Genomic DNA, 19115 nt, shown 5'->3' with positions numbered 1-19115 from the left:
AGCAGTTTTTTCCCCTCATTTTTTTGCGCAGTATCTCCAGGATTCCTACCAGCTATCCAGGTTTTTGATATGAAGGGAAGCTGCTCCCCTTGGCTGCACAGCCTGTGGCCCAGCTCCGAAAGGCTTTTTACAGAGAGCCCTATGGGGAGCGCCGGCTCCGGCTCCCCAGGCCACGAGAGGGACCTTCCTCCACGGCTCTCTCCAACACCGGCGCCCAGCCGAGGCCAGAGCGACAGGCTCCGACTGAGGACAAGCAGCAACACCCCACGCGTGCCGGCGCCTCGTGGCCCCACGGAACCCCAGCCCGCCCCACGCCGGGTGTTCACAGCCCGCCCAGCTCCTCTTCATTCCCAACATTCATTCCCGACGGGAGGGCTGGGCCGAGACCTCCACAGGCCTCGGTGTGGCCACAAGGCCCAAGAACCAGGTGCTGGGCAGGGAGGAGGCACCACAGCCTCCCCGCAACCTTCAGCCACCTCTTATCTTCATCAAGGAGCCCATGTGCTGCGGTCTCAACGAACTGTGACTTTCTAAAAATATATCTAAAAAATAAATGCAAATTGTTTTAAGCAGTGCAAAATAAGGAGGTATCCGACTACTGTGAAATAAAATGATTTTCTCTCAGAGCTAGAAGAAAACAAACAACTCAAACATATTTACCTGGAATAATAATATTCTAATACTAATAACAACAATTAATAATTAACTAATACATAATTAAATATTAATATTAATATTCTAATATTAAACATTTCTACTAGAGAACAGCTTACAATGAAATCACCTATTTTTAACCTTTGAAAGTGCTTCGAAGTTCCAATTTTCTGAAGAATCAAAATAAAGGTCGTAACTGAAAAATATGTTATGAGCAGTAACAAGCAATGGAAAACAGCTAAAAAAAGTGGAGCTACACAGCTTATTTTGCTAGGAAAAAAAAAATCTCGTCACAGAAGACCAACATCTGAAAAAGAGTTTTTTTGGATCAGGTCCAAGGAAGACAGTGGTGCAGGGGAAGCTTCTGCCATTACCTAAAATGTTTTACATACTCTTGTAAGTGTAATATTGTGCACAAGCAAGCAAACAGCTTAAAATGCATTAAAAATGCTTTCAGCTGAAATATAGTAACAAAGAAGTTGTCCACTCCCAAATATAAGGCAAAAAAATACTTCATTTAATCCCTAAATTGATTTATTCAAGCCATGTTATCTGTCAGCTGGTCAAACTAATAGCTCAACTTTTCCAACCTCAATTGCCAGGTAGCGAGTTACTAATCCACAGAAATTGAGCTGTATCTCCTCTAGTTTCTCTTCCATCTGTCTCTTCTCTTTAGACAACCAGACTGTCTCTTGTGTTTGATGCTGCTTCACAGGCAATTGATTGAACTGGCTATCAATGAGGAAAAAAAAAACAATCAGCTTGTGCAGTCCTTCAAAGATCATTGCTAGATGGGAAATAGAATAACAAGCCACAAATGTGCACAAAAACACTATCACTAACACTTTTTTTAAGAAAGAGAAAAAAAAACAAAATTAAGTATCTAGGTGACAAGTATTTGTCCTTTTGGGCACCTAAAGGACAGCATTCCTCCACGATCCTCTGCTGCCACAAAGGTGACATTTTAAATATACCAGTCTTTTATCTATAGCCTCACAAAAGTTAAATCTCTGCAACTATAAATAAAATAATAGAAAGAAATGAAGATACAGGATCTCAGGCTTAGTTGGCAATTTGAAAGGATGGTAAATGCAGTACCAGGCATATCTGGTAATCCTGACTAGTAATGAAGTTTAACCTTAAAGCGTGCACAGAAATAGCTTAGTTATCAGAGCTACTGCATTTGTGCTTGTGTGTTGTAAGAAAGAAGATCACCTGGGAATGGATCAAGACTCAGCACCTAAATGCAAACAAAGGCCCAACAGGCAAACTCAGCCTTCCCTTACAGCAAGGCGTCCAAAAAGTACACAAGTCTCCCAAATATCAACAGTGCATTTTAAATAATCAGCTGCAAACTGAGCTTTTTATGAGCTGCTCCCTGCAGAGCTTAACCAAGAAAATAATAAAAGCAATAAAAGAGGCTTTTTCTCCATGTTGTAACTGAACTAGTGCATCTAAATGGAGCTATTGAGAGCTCTCAGAACACTTGGCTGCTTTGTAATCATGTCCTTAACATAACTGTGTGCGGATAAGTGATACTATGAATAAATATCAAAGCACTTTAATAGCAGTATGCTATTAGGCTGGGCAAACGACTACTCCACTAACAATTCAGGGGGGTTATTTTACACTCTTGAACATACCTAAAAATTTTTGGCACCTGCACGACTTAAGTACTACCAAAAGTACTAGTGAGCACCTGGGTTTATTATTTCAAAATGTATTGAGTTTCACTTCTTATTTCTCCACCGCATTGGAAGGCGGAAAAAGGAAAGTCTCCCGCCTGAAGTTCCAACAACGATTAGGAAATGGGCAGCAAGAGCGAGGGCAATTCTCACACTGGTGTCAGCCAAGTCAAGAAGCTACCAGACTGAGTCCAGAGATTGAAAAGAGACTCAGACTTTATGGCAACGTCAGGGAAATTCTTCAGTGTTCTTACTACAAATACTGAAAAACTCTCTTTTGCTACCACAAAAAGTGCTTCTGCTTTCTAAAGGGAAGATCTTTATTATTAGGTACAAAATAACAACTGTAAGCCATTAGACTTTAATCGTTGTTCCTCATAATCCAGCGTTTTTTTGGCACATGACAGCCCTGTTTTAGTGTGTCCACAAAACACCATGAGCCAAAGCGCCTTTCAGCTAGAGTGGCTGCACACACTCAATCCATTTGCCGCTTCTTTATAGATGGGATTCTGAAAGCTGCCATTAAGAAATCCAAGAAGTAAAGCCAGAGATTAAATATTGCTTAACACGCCTCGCCTTCATTAAAAAAATAAAATATTTAAAGTTGAAAAAGACAACATGAAGGTACACTGTGGTTTTCTGTTTGTTTCTACAGCAAGAGGCTAAAGGTCTCTGTATCTGCAGATTGATATACTTAACTATGCTGAAAAGGGCACCAAAACAACTGCCCCCCCCCAAAAAAAAAAAGAGAGAGAGAGAGAGAGAGAGAGAGAGAGAGAGAGAGAGAGAGAGAGAGAGAGAGAGAGAGAGAGAGCGCGCGTTCACCTACAAACAGTATTTCATGTTTATTAAGCAGCAAGAATTTTAGGCTTAGAAGGCATTAAATATATATATATTTTTTTCATATACATATGAAAATTGTTGCTGGTCCAAACTGCAGCAGCCGACAGGCACCAGCACCTCCTGCTCTGCCGTTTCCATCACTGAAAAAGCAGCTCCGAAAACAAAGCAGGGACGGAGGGCCGGGATCCTCCCAGGGATCCCAGAGGCTCGAAGCCCTTCCGCAGCACAGAGGTTACAGCGGCCAGAAAGCCACTGCCTGCAGCAGCAAAGGGGCAGCCTCCCCCCTTGCTCTCACTGCCGAGGAGCAGCTTTTCCCTCTTGTAGCACGTGAAATGAGACAGTGGCACAACCAGGAAAAGTGACTAAAGGAAACTGAAAATGAAGCAAGCGGTCTCGGAAATAAAAAAAGAAAATTGTAAGGAGTATCAAAAGAGCCATGAAATATGTTCAAGCACATGGCCATCCGTGTCCTAAAAAGATGCATAAATCCAAAACAGCACCAAATAAACTTCACACTGACTGTTATCATATCAATTCATATTTAAAGCTAATATTCAGTCCCATTTTTGGTCATTCCTGGTTAGGCTATAGAAAGAAACTCTGTCAAATGGTGTCCAAAAATGGCAATTTCAGGCAGTCTCTGAAACTACCTTTAAGATTATTATAAACCAACAAATGGCTCGTGTACAAAGTTTTGCCTTTTGCCGGCTAAACATTCTGGATCACCTGGGATGACCAAAAAACTCTAACATAATAAACAATGGAAGCAAAGAAACATATCCAGGTTAAAAAGAAAATATATTTTCAGAGGAATATTTTTTCCACACCTGTCCCATTGCTCCCTGTGCAGATATTAATGATTTGAAAATACTAATCAGAAGAACAAGGACATACAAGGTTTTCTACTCATTTGTAGTTTGCAAATACAGAATACTACAGTCAATCCCTTGATACAAAAGGGTCCAGCACTTGCTCAAACTGACTCTTGGCCAAGCAGGGCTAAAGATTTTCACACGCCAGTCCATATCTTCAAGGATAACTATTTTATGAGCAAGATTCTCACCACGGACGCAAATAATTTGATATATCAAATCCACAGGACAACTTTTCACTTTTCTCTTTTTAAACGTAGAAGTCAGTCTCCTGCATTTCACAACAGGCACATTCACTCTTAGCAAGAACGTAGTCCAAACTAGGATTTGCATAAACTCATAGCACAGTCCTAAAGCCATCTTCAGTGTAATGTACACTGGAACATGTTAAATGTGGCTACAATGCAAAATAAGGGTAAATTGAGAGAAAATATGACTAGAAGACTGTGTTATGAAAGTCTGGCTTTTCTATAATTAACAAGTCATCTTAAACATACAGCATTCCAACAACCCAAGCACATTTCTTCCTAAATGGCCGGGAATTTAGAGGCCTTCCCTATCCACAGCGCCTGGAGCCACTGCCACCTACTCTGCAGAACCCCCTTCTGGCAGGGACACAGTGAGAGCTGTTGGATTTGTAAGTGGGCTGTGAACTTATCTGAGGAAAGCAAGTTAAAGAAAGAGGAAATATTTCTTATTTTGAGGGAGCCCTCTGAAAGCACAGGCACTGTCGCAACTACAAACTACTACCTCAAAACAAGAGCCTGAGCTGTTTTGCAGAGTCAGCTGTCCACAGAGCAGCACCCACCCAGGGGCAGTGTGACAGGCTGCGACACTATGAGCAGCTTCTGTCCAAGCCAGGGCTGTGGCACGCGGCACTAATTTGATCCTGCTGCTCCTCTTGCCAGACGTGAAGCTCCCGGCGAGGGCAAGGAGCCCATTCCCAAACTCCTCGAGGTAATGGTGTAGTCAAAGCAAATGACTGGTGAAGCATCAGGATTCCTTCAGAAAGGAAGCACCACAGTCTTCACGAGCAGGATGAGTGGCTGAAACCTGCTTGGCAGCCTCAGCTGCTAACTCCAAGGAGCCTCATCAGAGGAGAAAGGCAAGGTGTGAACAAGCTGGCCACTGCAAGCCAGATAAAGCAAACAACTCATCAGCAAATAACTAAGGAAGGAGCCAACCTGGGGCACCACAGAGCTCCCCGAGTCTGCGTCCAACTCGGCTGCTGCTTGTGCAGAGCTCTGCACTGCAACAGCACAGCACTTTATACTGTGCTGTACTGTGGTTGGCACTGCACAGTCCCCAAAAATGTAAATACTGGGGAAAAATGGATAAAAAAGATGCAAATAGCAGACTTACGGCTACAAAGAAACAGAGACAAGAATTATTTATTACTGTACACAGGTAGGTAATGACATGTCACCAGCAGGTTTCATCAGGTCTTCCCATAGGGAATCTAAAACGCAAGTGCTAATATATGAACTTTAGTCCAAAGGCCTGAGCAATGACTATTTTCAGAGATTAGGCCTGGAGTAATCAAAAGGGACTGGTGACAACTTGTACACGCTCATGCTCTTAAATTACCTCTAGATAACACTACACTGCATGCTAAATGTTTAAGGTCATCACTGATCACCATCAAAGGCAATATGGAGCAGCTCTAGATGTAACCCGTCATGGATTTTCTGCTTTTTGTCTGTGCCCCTTCCTGAAGGTGGCTAATCACGCACGGGGCTGCGTTAGCAAATGCACAGCCAGCAGTGTGACTGGGGTGATCGTTCCCCTTTGCTGAGCCCGTGTGAGGCTACGTTTGGAGCCCTCTGTCCAGCTCGGGGCTCCTTGGTGCAAGGAAGGAGCTCACAGATAAATGAGGTTGTGTCCAGCGCACGGATGTCCAGACAATCACGGTCTGCACACAAGGAGAGGCTGCAATTTTTCATCTTGAATAAAGAAGAGAAGGTTGAGGAGGAAAAATAATGATTACCGTCTTCAGTTACCTGTCATACAGCTATGGAGCCAGATTCTTTGGAAGTCCAGTGCAGTTGCAAAGGACAAGGGATATACTGCAGCAAGGACAAATTCTAACCAGATAATGAAGAAAAATAAAGAAAAATAAAGAAAAAAATCTTCATGATTATTGACTGAAGGAGGTGCCAAGAGGCTGTGAGGTCTCCATCCTAGGAGATATTTAGAACTTGACTCGATAGAGCCCTGAGCAACCTGATGTTACTGCAGAGCTCACCCTGCTTTAAGCAGGGAACGGACCAGAAAAATCTCATTATTCCAACCTCAGTTCTACAATCCTACAGGAGAATTGTATAGAAATAGAAGATTTTTTTTTCCCCCAGCAAGACTTCACATTGTTGGATTTGAAGAAGTCTCACAGTGCCATATGCCCTGTACCTCCAACAAGGTCTGCCAAGTCCTGTTAGGACACTGAAGAGATTACCACCCCTGCAGCAGATGCACCAGAGTTAACAGCCAGGCCCACATCTCAGCTCACAGCTAATTAACTTCAGTGTATTTAATACACTGCTTTGTGTCTTCTGACAAGCGAGGACTCGGGGTGACCATGCTGGTTACATTTAACTGTGGTAGCCACTTCCTCCCCTCACAGAGGGGGATCCAAGAGATGGGGTATCACACGCCTGCCGGCCAGCGTTGCACCCCCCTTTCCACAGGGACAGACTGCCATCCTTCCTGCGTCTGCATAGCAATGCAAGAGATGCAGAAAGAAGGAACTTCTTAGAAGAAGTTCATGTAAGTTCTCTGGTAACTGCCGCACTGACCTAAATGAATGTTTGATCACATCTGCACACAGCTCACTAATTTAAGAAGACAAGAAAGCTCTCTAATAAATTTCTCTATAAGCTACTGCTCTGTTTAAACTGCCATTTAAATTTAAGATATCAACTAGCTGAAAGCTACAGTCCTATGCACAGTTATTCTAGTTTTCAGAATACTTTTCAGTATTGTGGCTTTTTGTGGCTTTAAACAGTAACTTAACTGAGGGCTTATGACAACAAGCATGTTCACGAAGAGCATGCTGCTTCCTTTCAAGATCTGTAGCTGTATGAGTTTGCCACATGATTTCCGGGAATCCAGAACACGTAGAAGCTTTCTGAAGAAAAAGCTGTCTTTTCTTCAAAATGACAACCACCCAAAATAACATGACACATCCTGCAAATGCACAATAAAATAGTCCAACACAATGCAATAATGGAATATTTCTGCTGAGAGCAGAAAAACGTAACAGAACACAGTTATCACCTATTGCACACGAGCAAGGAGAGGCCCTTGGCAAAGAAAATATGTGAGCTGGAAGTCCTCATCCAGAAGGGCCATTTAATAAGTTAGTTAACAAGTTAGAAATCCTTGTATATGTGCTCTTTGCCTTAAGCAATATGGTGCTCCTGTAAAACAACTGAAGTGTTGCATCCCTCCATACCACACCTAATTAAATAGGATGGTTAAAAAGCTTGACCTGACCCCAGGTGGTCAACTACTTAACTCTACAGAGTTCCCAATGGCCTTGGGAGCAGGCAAGTATTACAGCCAAAAAGGCAGGGGTCAAGACGAGCTGCTACAATGACTGCTCTCAGTAAGGGCTGAGACCCCTCTTTTTTGGGATACATGCTAAGTGGAAGAAAAAAACAAAACAAAAGAAAGCAAACCCCCAAAGAATTAAACTACTAAGTCTCCTATTCTTCAAATTCAATTGGGCTCAGAAAAATACAAATTTGCACACGTTTTTGTAAATACGTCATACTGCTTCAGAGAGATACCAGACTTTCTCCTCGGAACAGAAGAAAACTGCATATTTTAATTACCCGCTGGTGGTTCTGGCCAAGATGAGCAACAACCCTGTTCCTGGAATTTAAGACTTTGGAAGTCATACAAAGACCCCTGCAGTCCAGCTCCGGTCATTGCTTTTTCCTTACGCAAATTAACTTCAGTTTTCTCTTTGTATTATTTCCATCTTGCTTAAATGACTACAAAATGCTACTGATGCTGTGCCTTGTTACACCACGGACATTGCCCAGCTCAGTTCATGACACACTATAAATAATCAGCACATAAAAGAAATGCTGAATGCATTTGAGCAACCCTTCACTTTCAGATTTGTCTCTCAAATGGCCGATATGGGAAAGGCAAAGGGCACTTCCATGCATTTGTTTAGTGTCCCCCTCCAGTGACCTCAGGACTGAGGCGCCTCTTTCCCTTTGAAGGGCCCTGACCATTTAACCTTCCTCAACTTGGCCAAACGCAGACAGAGAGGCAGAGCTACTGAGTTTCTGAATGGAAGAATATAAAAATAAGAGGAATGTACAATCACACAATGCATTTTGAGATTGAAAGAGTAGGGTAACTTGGGAAAAAAAAAAAAAAAAAGAACAAAACCCAACAGTCCAACACCAAACCTGGGAATGGATCAAGCGGCTGCAGTGTTCTTCTGGCCTCCCCTCACACGCCTTTGGGCACTACTCCAGGTCCAACATCTTAGGATCACCACAGACCACAAAACAGACACAAGTGACTGGACATTTTCAAGTAGCAGAGTGGAGGGGAAAAAAAAAAAAAAGCATAAAAATGAAAGGCATACAAAGAAGCAAAAAATTAACTGGGTATAGATACAAGTAAGAAAAAACCTATTAAAGGAAGCCTTGAACACTTGCACTGTTAGCTTAAGGACTTGAATAAACTTTTTTTTTTTAAATATATGATGTCCTTTTTTTAAAATAATAGATTTTATAAAGGACAAGGAAAAAAAAAGTACAGCAGTGTTCAGTTACCATAACTTAATCAAAGTAATTTAATATTAAACAATAAGAAGTTAATGATGAGGTTTAACACAGTAGCAGATTCCTATAATCAATTTCATTTCAGTGTATGTAAGGCTCATTATTTAAGCAGGAGACACCTCTAAGTTTGAAAAGCAAATGCTGTAAAATATGTAACACGTTAATTCCAGCTGGGAACTACAGCTCAAAAAAACACGAAGTGCCTGTACTGGCACAATGCAGCAGAAGAGCCAAGCTAATAGACAACTATCTTATCATATTTAAACCCATGCCCCAGGTTATCCCAAGCAGTTCAGTGACTCTTGCAAAATGAACATGTCATCACATTTCAGGTTGCCAGTGAGCACAAGTCCTGCACTGTAAAACCAGAAGTGACGCTTTTAATGACCCTCTCAGGCAAATGAGGTAACCGTAAGGGAAAAAAGAAACCCTGGCCTCCCTGCTCTGACTTCTCCGGCTGATGTACCTCAGGGCAGCAGCAGAAATGGTTTTTTCCTTCAGATTAGGAACAACAAAATAAGTTGAACTCTGGCACGTATTGCTATTACAAAACTAATCCTCTCAGGCTTGCCAACGCCACCAGACATACCTTGGACAGGGGGTGACAACCTCACTGGAACTTTTGGGAGCAAATTTCTACTTTTGACTGACCTAAAGTGATCTGACTCAACACATTCTGCTGCAAGACAGTACCTGTGGCTGCTTCTTTCTCTTCCCACCTTCCAAATAAAGAGAGAATTCTAGTTTCAAACATTTCACAAGCGTTTCAATTAAGGACAACAGAGCAACAGCCCCTCTGGAGAGCATCCCAGTGAAGGGAAGGGACAACTCTGTTGTGAAAGAGACTGTGGAAGCCAGGCGGGCTGCTCTACTGCGAACACTCCAAGTGGGCCACAAAGGCAAGGGAACATTACAAATCTCAAAATGCCCATTTACAAGTCAAGGATTTCTTTGCTTGTCCTGAACTGGTGGATATCTCTTGGCATTTTAAATTATTTTATAGGTAACTTGTCAAATTTGGTAGCTACAGGTGCCTTCATGTATTTAGAAAGCGTTTTATCAAAAGCCTTACAGTTCACTCTCTCCTCAAAGAAAAAAAAGTAGGCAAAATAATTTTTTTCAGGTGAATACACAAAGCAAGAACTCAGTCAACAGAATTCAGACATCAAATTCTGTTTATCTGATCAAATTCTCTAGATTTCTGTCATGGAAACTCCAAACAAACGTGGTGAGTGTACCAGCCACCCCAATGACACTCACCGCCCGGCGGCACCACTCGTGGAAACACCACCTCCGTTCAGCAATCAAGGGTGACGTTTTAGAAGGCTGTTAAAAACCTTTACAAGAAAGGTGAGCAATAGAAGGAAAAAAGACCTACTTCATTATTTTCTTTCCTCTTAAAAAGATGAAGAAAATTTGACAAAGCCACTTCTCTAGCCTGTGAAAACGTTGTCAAATTTCAGATACTTTCCCATAAAACCTTTGGGAGCGAATCTTTAAGTCAGTCCATGACAGCAGATTCACCTGGTTAAAAACTTCGCAGTCTGTAACATTATCCTCCTACCCTGCATTACCCATGCAGTCTACATTAGTGTTAGACTAATGTATTAGGCTTAACTACATGAATAAGAGTCTCAAATACTGAAAATATTGCTCCTTTTATTGTCAAGTAACCCATTACATGGAAAAGACTTAACAGTTCTTTTTAAAAACTATATGTTCACATCCTCCTGCCTGCCCCCCTGCTCCCTTCACAGTCTCTCCAAGCGCTCAAATAGACTCCAAGCTCCACGTTTCCACATAGCCCTAGGCCAGATTCATCGGGGAATTTCTCTTTGGCTCTGTCCCACCTTGAAAAAACCTGTGAATCACTGTTCTTACTCAATAGTTTCAGCTAAGTTGATGAACTTTTGGTCTTCCTTTTAGGAGGCTAAGACAACCCTTATTTAGCTGCAAAGAGAGCAGAAAGCTTCAAAACACATTAATTGGTTTTTAGTTCTTTAACCATTTATCCTTTTTTCCTAATATTTAGGCTAAATAGCTGTCTACATATTCCCCTTGCATCCACAATGCTGTGATAAACAGGATGGTTGAAGTATGTTCTAAAGGAAGGAATGATCCTTCACACACTTTCTGCTGCTGCTGGACTAGCAAGTTGCTCCAGAAGCAGCAGAAGTAACAAAACCCGGTTTCCCAAAAACTTGTTGCCCAACTTTGTCCTCCCCAACACGCTGGGCAAGACAAGACAGCTCTGTGGTCAAATCTGAAAATGCTGATGCGTCGAGCGGCCAGGCAGCAGGGGTCAAGCGAGACACGCAGTTGCCACACTGCAGCAGGCAGAACCTGGCCTTAACTTGCATCTCTCGGCTGCTCAGCGGGCAGTTTTCACAAAACTTGCCAGAACATCATCACCTATGCGAGGTGAAACATCTGCTCAACCCCAGTCACGCTTGCAAGCAGACAAACAAGAGGTAGGGGAGTGGTAAGAGAAGGAAAAAATGATAAACAAGCAAATAGCCAAGCCCCACAAGGAAATAAGGCTAAAAACAGTCCATTATCTCTCTGCACACATAAGATACATACTCAGGTATGAAATTTGCCATGAAAATAGGGTTTAACAGCCTACCTCAAACACCATATTCAAAAATGTAACTGATGCTCAAAGAACTAAAAACATCTGTTCTTAATGTTTGTTCCAGGTGTGTCAGGCAAGCACGGATAATCACACTTCCACAGGAACGGCACCCACGGGCAGCTTCTGCTTGCTGTACTATTACACAAAACAAACTAAATCTTAAAAACTTGGATAAATCCTCCTTTCAGCTGCTAAAGTAAAAATTAATAATCATCATGAAACAACACACACACACTCACAAAAAAAAACCCCAAACCACCAGGCAAGCACTCACTCAAGCCCTCGTCCTAATAATTCAGTTTTCCAGAAACTGCCTCCTCCTAAATGGCAGCTGCCCCAGCCCTTGTTCTTAGGTCATTTCTATTTTTATATGTGCATAAGTGAGAAGTGGTAATAAAACTATTAATCTTTTCCATCCCCATCCGCCTAAATTACACTGGGGTGAATCTCTAACTTATTTCAGACTACTGGAACTGTTACACAGGGACAACATTATTTTATAACCATCATATTAAAAAAGAAAAAAGGTTCAAGACTGTACTCCATGGCTCAAAAGAAGCAAAGTCATTGACACTGGTATCTTGCAAAATAAACATCCTGTATCAGCCAGTTTTCCATTCACCAAACCTTTGCTCTCACCCTATCCTCAGTTTTCCTCCTTTGTAAAGTCCTCTTCCAGTTTAAATAACACAAGCCAAACCATAAAAGAGTTGAAAAAGGCAAAGAATTCTAATTGAGTGGGATTTAAATCATATACTAGAGATTTAACGTTTGCAAGACCAGTAAAGGACTAAGTAAGACTAACAGACTAAAAACTTAAGACTCTCTTAAAGTGGGGTCGTAAACAGTAGCTTCGCAAGTGTTTTAATGCTGATACTGCCATCCAAGTCAGTTCCTCTTTCCCATCTTCTTGCACCACACTTGCACCATCCATGGGGTTACGCACTGCCTGCGCTTGGGCTCGGTTTTTTAGGTAGCTCGAGCAATCAAGGAGGTTACGTGTGGATTTGGGCCATGCTCCAGATCGTCACTCAGCCATTACACAACATGTCTGGCCAATGGAAACTGAAGCAGCTGGGCAAGGATGAGCCTAAAAGCCTGGGACTGGCTCTTCTCAGGGGCACTGTCTGCTTGAAATGCTTCTGGAAAAAAAAAGAAATATATATATGCACACACACACATCCTTGCACACAGAATCCTCCCCTGGTGCCACAGGTTCTTCTCAGGCACACCAACATATTGGCCTTAGTTATTTCAGTAGCTGCCTATGCCAAGGGCTGGAACGTTTCCTTGACGGTGGTGAGTGCAAGAGCAGTGCAATTACACGCCCTCGCACCCTGCATTGGAAATGTCAGCCTCTGCAGCAGAGTTTTTCCTCCGCCGCAACAAACACAAGCAGATTACATATCTCCGAGCTGTATTTTGGCTCAGTTTGCACAGGAAGGTTACACCACTAAGCTTATATTTCATAAAGGATTTACTAGCTGCTCTTCCTAATCAAGATTGCACAAGTCTTCCATGTTTAAGATGCTATTTTCAGCTGCTTAAAGCCTTGCCAAACTAACTTTTGGCAAGGCAGCTCCTTCTCTCGCGCGCACCTGACAGAGAAAGGGAAAGCGGCGGCGTTTGTTCATTTCAGTTTCTCTATAGAAAAGTAATTTCTCAGAAGAAAGTAACAGAGAAAATGGGCTTTCCTGAAAAGCTCTAAACTTTCTATGCTTTATAGCGATTATATTAAATATGTATGAGAATGAGAAATTATTTCTTGGACATCAAGGCGTAATGCAAAAGCAGAATGCGGTCTCAAGTTCCAACTCAGATGTAATGGCATTGCAGGAGGGAAAAGAAAAATTCCTACTTCATACAATATGTAGCCTATCTAGAGATAAACAGTTTAATCCTCTAAGATTCTGCTTCTCTTCAGATCAGAGATGGACTAGACCTTCCCTGCAAACACCCGCCTTGCTTCCTGGGAGCTCAGCATAAAGAGGCAGAGGGAGGAAAGGTGCAGGGAACAGGGAGACGTCCCTCCCTCGGGTACTCTTCATCCTGTGCTTCCACGCACTTGAAAAGACACATTAAAACATTAAAAATAAAGTCAGGCCTAGAAGAAATAGGAGGAATGAAAACACATCAGGGAAATAGCAAACTGAGACCCAAGCAGGAAGGGAAGCCAGAATTGATTGCCACAACTCGGTATCCCTCAGGCTTTTGGCACAGAAGCCAGTGCTGCCCTTCCACAGGCATTCCCTCATTCAAAAATAAAGAGGTTTCCTTTGCACTTTTCTCCATTGGCACTCCTCAAGGGTGGAACTTTTTTGTTTGTTTGTTTTAGCCAGAGGTAGGTGAATCAGAAACAGAAATCAGCCTACACTTAAAAAAAAGCACAAATAGCAACAAAAATACAAAAATACCACTAGCAAAAAAAATAACAGCGGGTGCTTTTACTCTAAGTTTCTGTGCCAGCAGGCAGTAGTTTTCCAAAAATAAAATTTAGAGGCCATTTCAATACTAATTTCTGGAGTTGCCCTTTCTAGTTAAATGATGCAAGAGGAAAATGAAAGATAAGCTTGCTTCTTCTGGCGCGCTGCTGCCACTAGGCGAACTGCAAAGCAAGACGGTGCTAAAGCCTGTCCGTGCTTCAGCGACGGGAGATGGGAGCTTCCCGGAGTGATTTCACACCTTACCAGAGCAGGACAAGGGTCCTTGTATCGCAGCCCCTTTTCCTGACACACACAACACGTGCTTGGAGGTTTATGCCGTATTCCTGCTCCTCACCCTCCTCTTATGCAGAGTGAACCTTTGCTCCTAGGCCACGGCAGAAAACACTCGCTCAACTCCCTTATCAAGGCAGCTCACAAATTACACACAAATTCCCATTACAAAGAGTAAAATAAGTTCAAAGATCCCAGCTTGATCTCAGCACAGCCTACACGTAATTGATACACATCACAGAAAGCTGTACATAAAGCCAAGGATTACCTAGAAACTCAAAACAAAGGCAAAACAAACATAACGTAAAGGTTTGTCTCATCCGGTCCAAACCTACTGCAGTCGCATCAGTTATCTCTGGATATTGAAACAGAGAAACAAAACAAGAACTGCTGTGTTTCCCCATTTCACACACCACCTGACCTTCCTCCCCACCATGCAAGTGGTGATTATTCCTCAAAATGAAATATTGCGGGCTGAAGTTATAACCACAGGAAGAAATGAGAGTAGAGAAAAACGGGTCTGGAAGTAGGGATGGGTCTCCATCCAACAAGTCAGCCGGCAAATTTTAATATAATTGGGGAAAGGGGGATCACAGCTAGCAAACCATATTTCGATTTTACTGCACCTAGCTGAACTTAAAAAGGAAGAAGGAAAGCAAAACTCCTCACCTGACAGGAACAAAATATTCTTATTGCTTAGGCACCATATCCCTCGCCAACACAGAGGCGCAGCAGGCAACAGCTCTTGCCTAGTTCACCTTTTCCCAAGCGCTGCAGGTTTTTAAGCTCTGCACGGGGCCAGCAAAGCATCCTCAGCCCACGGGGGTTTCGGGTTGGCAGCACAGCTGTTTCGCTCTTCCCTTCATCAGACGCAGCTCACTGGCTTGTCCGGCTACACGGTGCTCACCGGGAATGGGCTCCACGGGAGGGCAGCCCAGGCGCCCGCTCCCGGCCCCACCGCTCCCACACCGGCTGCTCCATCCCGTGGGACAGCGGTGGCTCGTGCAGGAGGGACAACCACGGCCTTAACGCCCGTTCTGTAGGCGAGCAGGGGGTTATTACCAGGGTTACCTCCACGGAGAGGCTGCATCTCCCTCCCAGTCCATCTGCTAGGCTGTTTCATAGCTGGGTTTGCTTGGATATGAAATGAGGAATCGTATCATGAAGGCATAGTTTTTCAAATACTGCAAGGGAACTGGTAAAGAAAATAGCCATATAATAAGGTAAGGATACATAATAAGGTACATAACAAGGAGATAAAGTATTTGTCAGCAAAGGATCGAGCACTCCTGAGTTTGCTTTTTTTGGAACGCATCTCACAATAAATGCAGGAAAATATTTAGAAGTGCCTTTCAAAGGTGCCTTTCAAATCACACTAATACTCCCATTTTTGGGTGCCCTAACAGAACAGCTCCTACAAGGAGACCAACACACTTACACAGAAAGCTTTAAAGGACAGAAGGGAAACCAAAAAGTGCAGAAGAGTTAAACTGTCCCTTTTTTCTTTTTTTGAAAGCAGATTAAAAATGAAGTAGCAGTGCTAGCCTATCTGAACATTCTTCATAGAAAGATATCCAGTTTTCCTTTTGGTAAGAAACATTGTGGAGTTCAAGGGAACAACACAGATATTCATCATACTCTGCCCTTTAAAAATCAAAGACAACCAATTACAGCCAAATTCTCTGTTATACTGGCATCTTAAGAAGGAAAAGATCTGGAAAGGACAGGGATCTTTACAACTTCTCTTCCCATTCTTTTCTCTGTTGTGCTTGCTCAGTTGTACTCTATCTCTTTACATAACATCAACTGCATCTGCAAACAGGAACACCTACGTTTATCAGAAAGCACAGATTAGAGTAGCCGATATAGACACAGGTCATGTAATTTCTCTGGAAAATCCTCTATGATCCTAATATGAAAGCACAGGTCTTTATGGGAGTGTGGGGGAGAAGAGCAGACCTATCTCCTAAGTCGTCCTGAGCTGTGACAGCTTTATTCAACAAACCATACTAACAATTTAGCAGTTACGGCAAAGCCAAAGAGGAAAAAAACAGAACTCACTGTAGCATCTTCCTTTCTTGTTGAGCCTTCTCTTACAAGCTACGTACAAACTTACATGAAAAAGGTCTGTTCTGAGTCTAGTTTACAGGCTGAGTTTAAGTCTGTAATTACAAATGGTTCATGGCATTTCTAACTCAATGAGGGAAAAAATAAGAAACAGGTTCAATACAGCATCTGAGGCTGAATAATTGCTTCGGTTAAAAAGCAGGTAAACTTAGTTAATGGAGGGAGGGGAAAAAAAGAATAAATTAGTGAACCAACTGCTCTCTCCTCTGCTGCTCAAAGGAAAAAAGTCCTTTGTCTTCTCCATGAATTCATATGTACCTACTGTCTTTTATTTACCTTCACAAAGATGGAACATTTTGAAGCTAATCCTGGACTTAGTTTGGGGCACGGAAGACAGAGAGAGGAATGCTGGAGCAATGTCACCTTGAGACGCACCACTGCAAATCACAGACACTGAGCCACTTCGGTGCCTCATATAACTGACATATAAAATACTTTGTAAGAAAAGCAAACCAAAGTAACAGTATTTTATAAAGTCTATCAGTTTGGAAATATATACATTACTTTGTTTACATATATTGAAGGCATAAAAGCATATCTTCCTTTTTCCTTTTCCCTGCATGTGTTACTGAACACTGCTGACGGTAAAGAAATAAGCTATTCTCTCTATTTTTTAGCTTCTGGTATAAAGCATAGTGATGTCTTCATATGAAGTAAGAAGAGACTTAAGATGAGACAATTAAAACGAAACTTCTTAACGGCATTTGCTTAAAATTCACTCCCCCTCTCGAAAAAAAAATGAAATAAAATAAAATAAAATGAACAAATGTGGTGCTTCTAGTACTAGAAAGCGAAGGGCCTCCTTACCCATACGTCATTCCAGAAAAAAAGCTTCTGTGTAGCTGTTTGTAAGCAATACTTCAAATAAACAAAACTGAGACATTTCACGACTGTAAAACAAGGGGTTTCAGTTGTCGGGACACACGAGCCACGCCAACCAGCGGATGCTTCAAGAAGACTCCGGAATATGCAGATCATGCTAAGACCACTTTCCAAGCAATAGGCAAAAGAAACCACACAGTCCTGCAGTCAGCAGTAAAAGCTATCCCAAAGAAACTGCCTTCGGAGTTGACAACCACAGCGTCACGGGACGACAGCTGGAATTTTCACTAGCAGGTTCAATGTACGCAGCGTATACGCAGGGTCGTATGTGGTATGACTTTAATGTTACCCTTACGCCGATCAGCTCTCCCATTTCCAATTCAGAATGCACACAACACCCTGAAGATCAATCCTTCCTCCTGGAGGAGCTTGGTATTGAAAGGCTTGAAGTGGACATTTAAAATGCACCTGCCACTGCAAACACTATGTGGACTTCTTTTTAAGGAGCAAATACAAAAGGGTTTTTAAAACAGCGTATCTGGGAAAGCTCGAGCTGCACCAGGCAAGGCAGTTTTGAAGCAGTGCAATGTTTGCGACAGGTCCAGCCCGACAGACCAGAAACTTGCTTGCTGCTGCCACCATGTCCTTAGGAAGCACTGGGAGCTCACCTAGGATATCCACAGAAACTCTGTGCGTCTCTGAAGGGCACCCAAAGGCACATGAGCACAGACGCTTCAGCTCTTGTAGCCTAACAAAAATAAGTAATAACAGAAAAGACAAAAGAGCGCTCCGTCTGGATCAACACTGGCTTTCTGACTAACCCAGAGTCTGACCAGACTCCAGAGATGTGTGTTGCCAGTCCTTTTTCTCCCTCGTTTACATGGAAAAGATCTGCAGATGTAGCCTGACAGAAGAAAGGGAAATTTAGGAGGGCTGTTCATGTTTTGCACCCCAATAGATTAATTTCCACCTTTTTCCAAGGTCTGAGGGCATATAAAGAACTGGCGACTGTTTCCTTGTGCAAAGTACAGTAGCTGGGATGAAATCCGGTGTATTCAAGGTCAAGACTAGAGCCCTCCTTAGCATTTCAGTTCAGCCTGTCATCTTGACGAGCCTACGAACACTAGCAAGTAAAGAGAAGTTCAATAATAACTGCAAAGCAAGCATGCAGAGGGAAAAAACAAGCCCTAGAGATTGTGTAATTAGCTCTGCTAACAGTAAATGAAGCGCCGTTTAGTCATGAACACTCTCGGCATGGCTGTGCCTATGAAAAGGCTCGCTCCGTTCGGAAGCGGCAGCCAAGGCAGCCCCTGTTGCAAGGAAGAGAAGACCCACTCTTGTGACAGGAGCTCCGAGCAGGCTCCTCAGGCTCGCGTCCCGACCGGTCTCAGTGGAAACCACTTGGAGATGCACGTATTCCCAGGCGGCTCACCCACGCTCACGGCACAGACCGGGCCCGTTCGGGGCAGTGCCGGGCCCGCAGTGGGGCGAGCCGGGCGGCGCGGGGACACCGGCCGCGAACGCTGCCGCTCCGGACCCTCGCGCGACAGGGCCGCGCTAGGAGCGCTGCAGAGGGTGCCGAGCGGCCTCTCCGTTCCCGGGCACCCACACACCCACCCGTAGGCGCAGGCTGTGCCGCGGGGCCCTTACCTGTGTATCCTGCCCACCAGCCCCAGGAGGCCACCATGGCCAGGAGCCACTTGAAGAGGACGCCCTCGAGGTGCCAGAAGCGCGCGCTGTCCAGCAGGCGCAGCGGCTGCAGCGCCAGCAGGTAGAGCACGTAGGACGGGATGGCCACGGCGTTGTTGGCCACCATGAAGGCGAAGCGGAGCAGCGCCTTGAGCAGCGCGCAGCCCGCGCGCGCCACGCTCTCCGCCATCGCTCAGGGCGCCGGCCTGCGGCGACACAAGACACGCGGCGGCCGTTACCGGCGGGGCGCGAGGCGGCGCTCAGGGCGC

The 19115-nt window shown here is 43.6% G+C and overlaps 1 protein-coding gene across 1 annotated transcript in view; it reads right to left on the bottom strand.

The window, feature by feature from the left end:
- LPGAT1 (lysophosphatidylglycerol acyltransferase 1) overlaps nt 1-19078 on the bottom strand; it is a 51550-nt gene extending 32472 nt beyond the window's left edge. The window contains exon 1 of the mRNA XM_026048383.1: nt 18808-19078. Coding sequence (XP_025904168.1) covers nt 18808-19036 — 229 coding nt within the window. The 5' untranslated portion in view covers nt 19037-19078. The remainder of the gene's footprint in view (nt 1-18807) is intronic.
- Between the last annotated feature and the right edge of the window lie 37 nt (nt 19079-19115).

The sequence above is a fragment of the Nothoprocta perdicaria genome, unplaced genomic scaffold, assembly GCF_003342845.1.
Source record: "Nothoprocta perdicaria isolate Ctin4 unplaced genomic scaffold, notPer1 scaffold_54, whole genome shotgun sequence".
NCBI lineage: Eukaryota > Metazoa > Chordata > Aves > Tinamiformes > Tinamidae > Nothoprocta > Nothoprocta perdicaria.
Note: the sequence above shows the minus strand (reverse complement) of the source record. Positions and strands in the feature narration are given on the sequence as shown.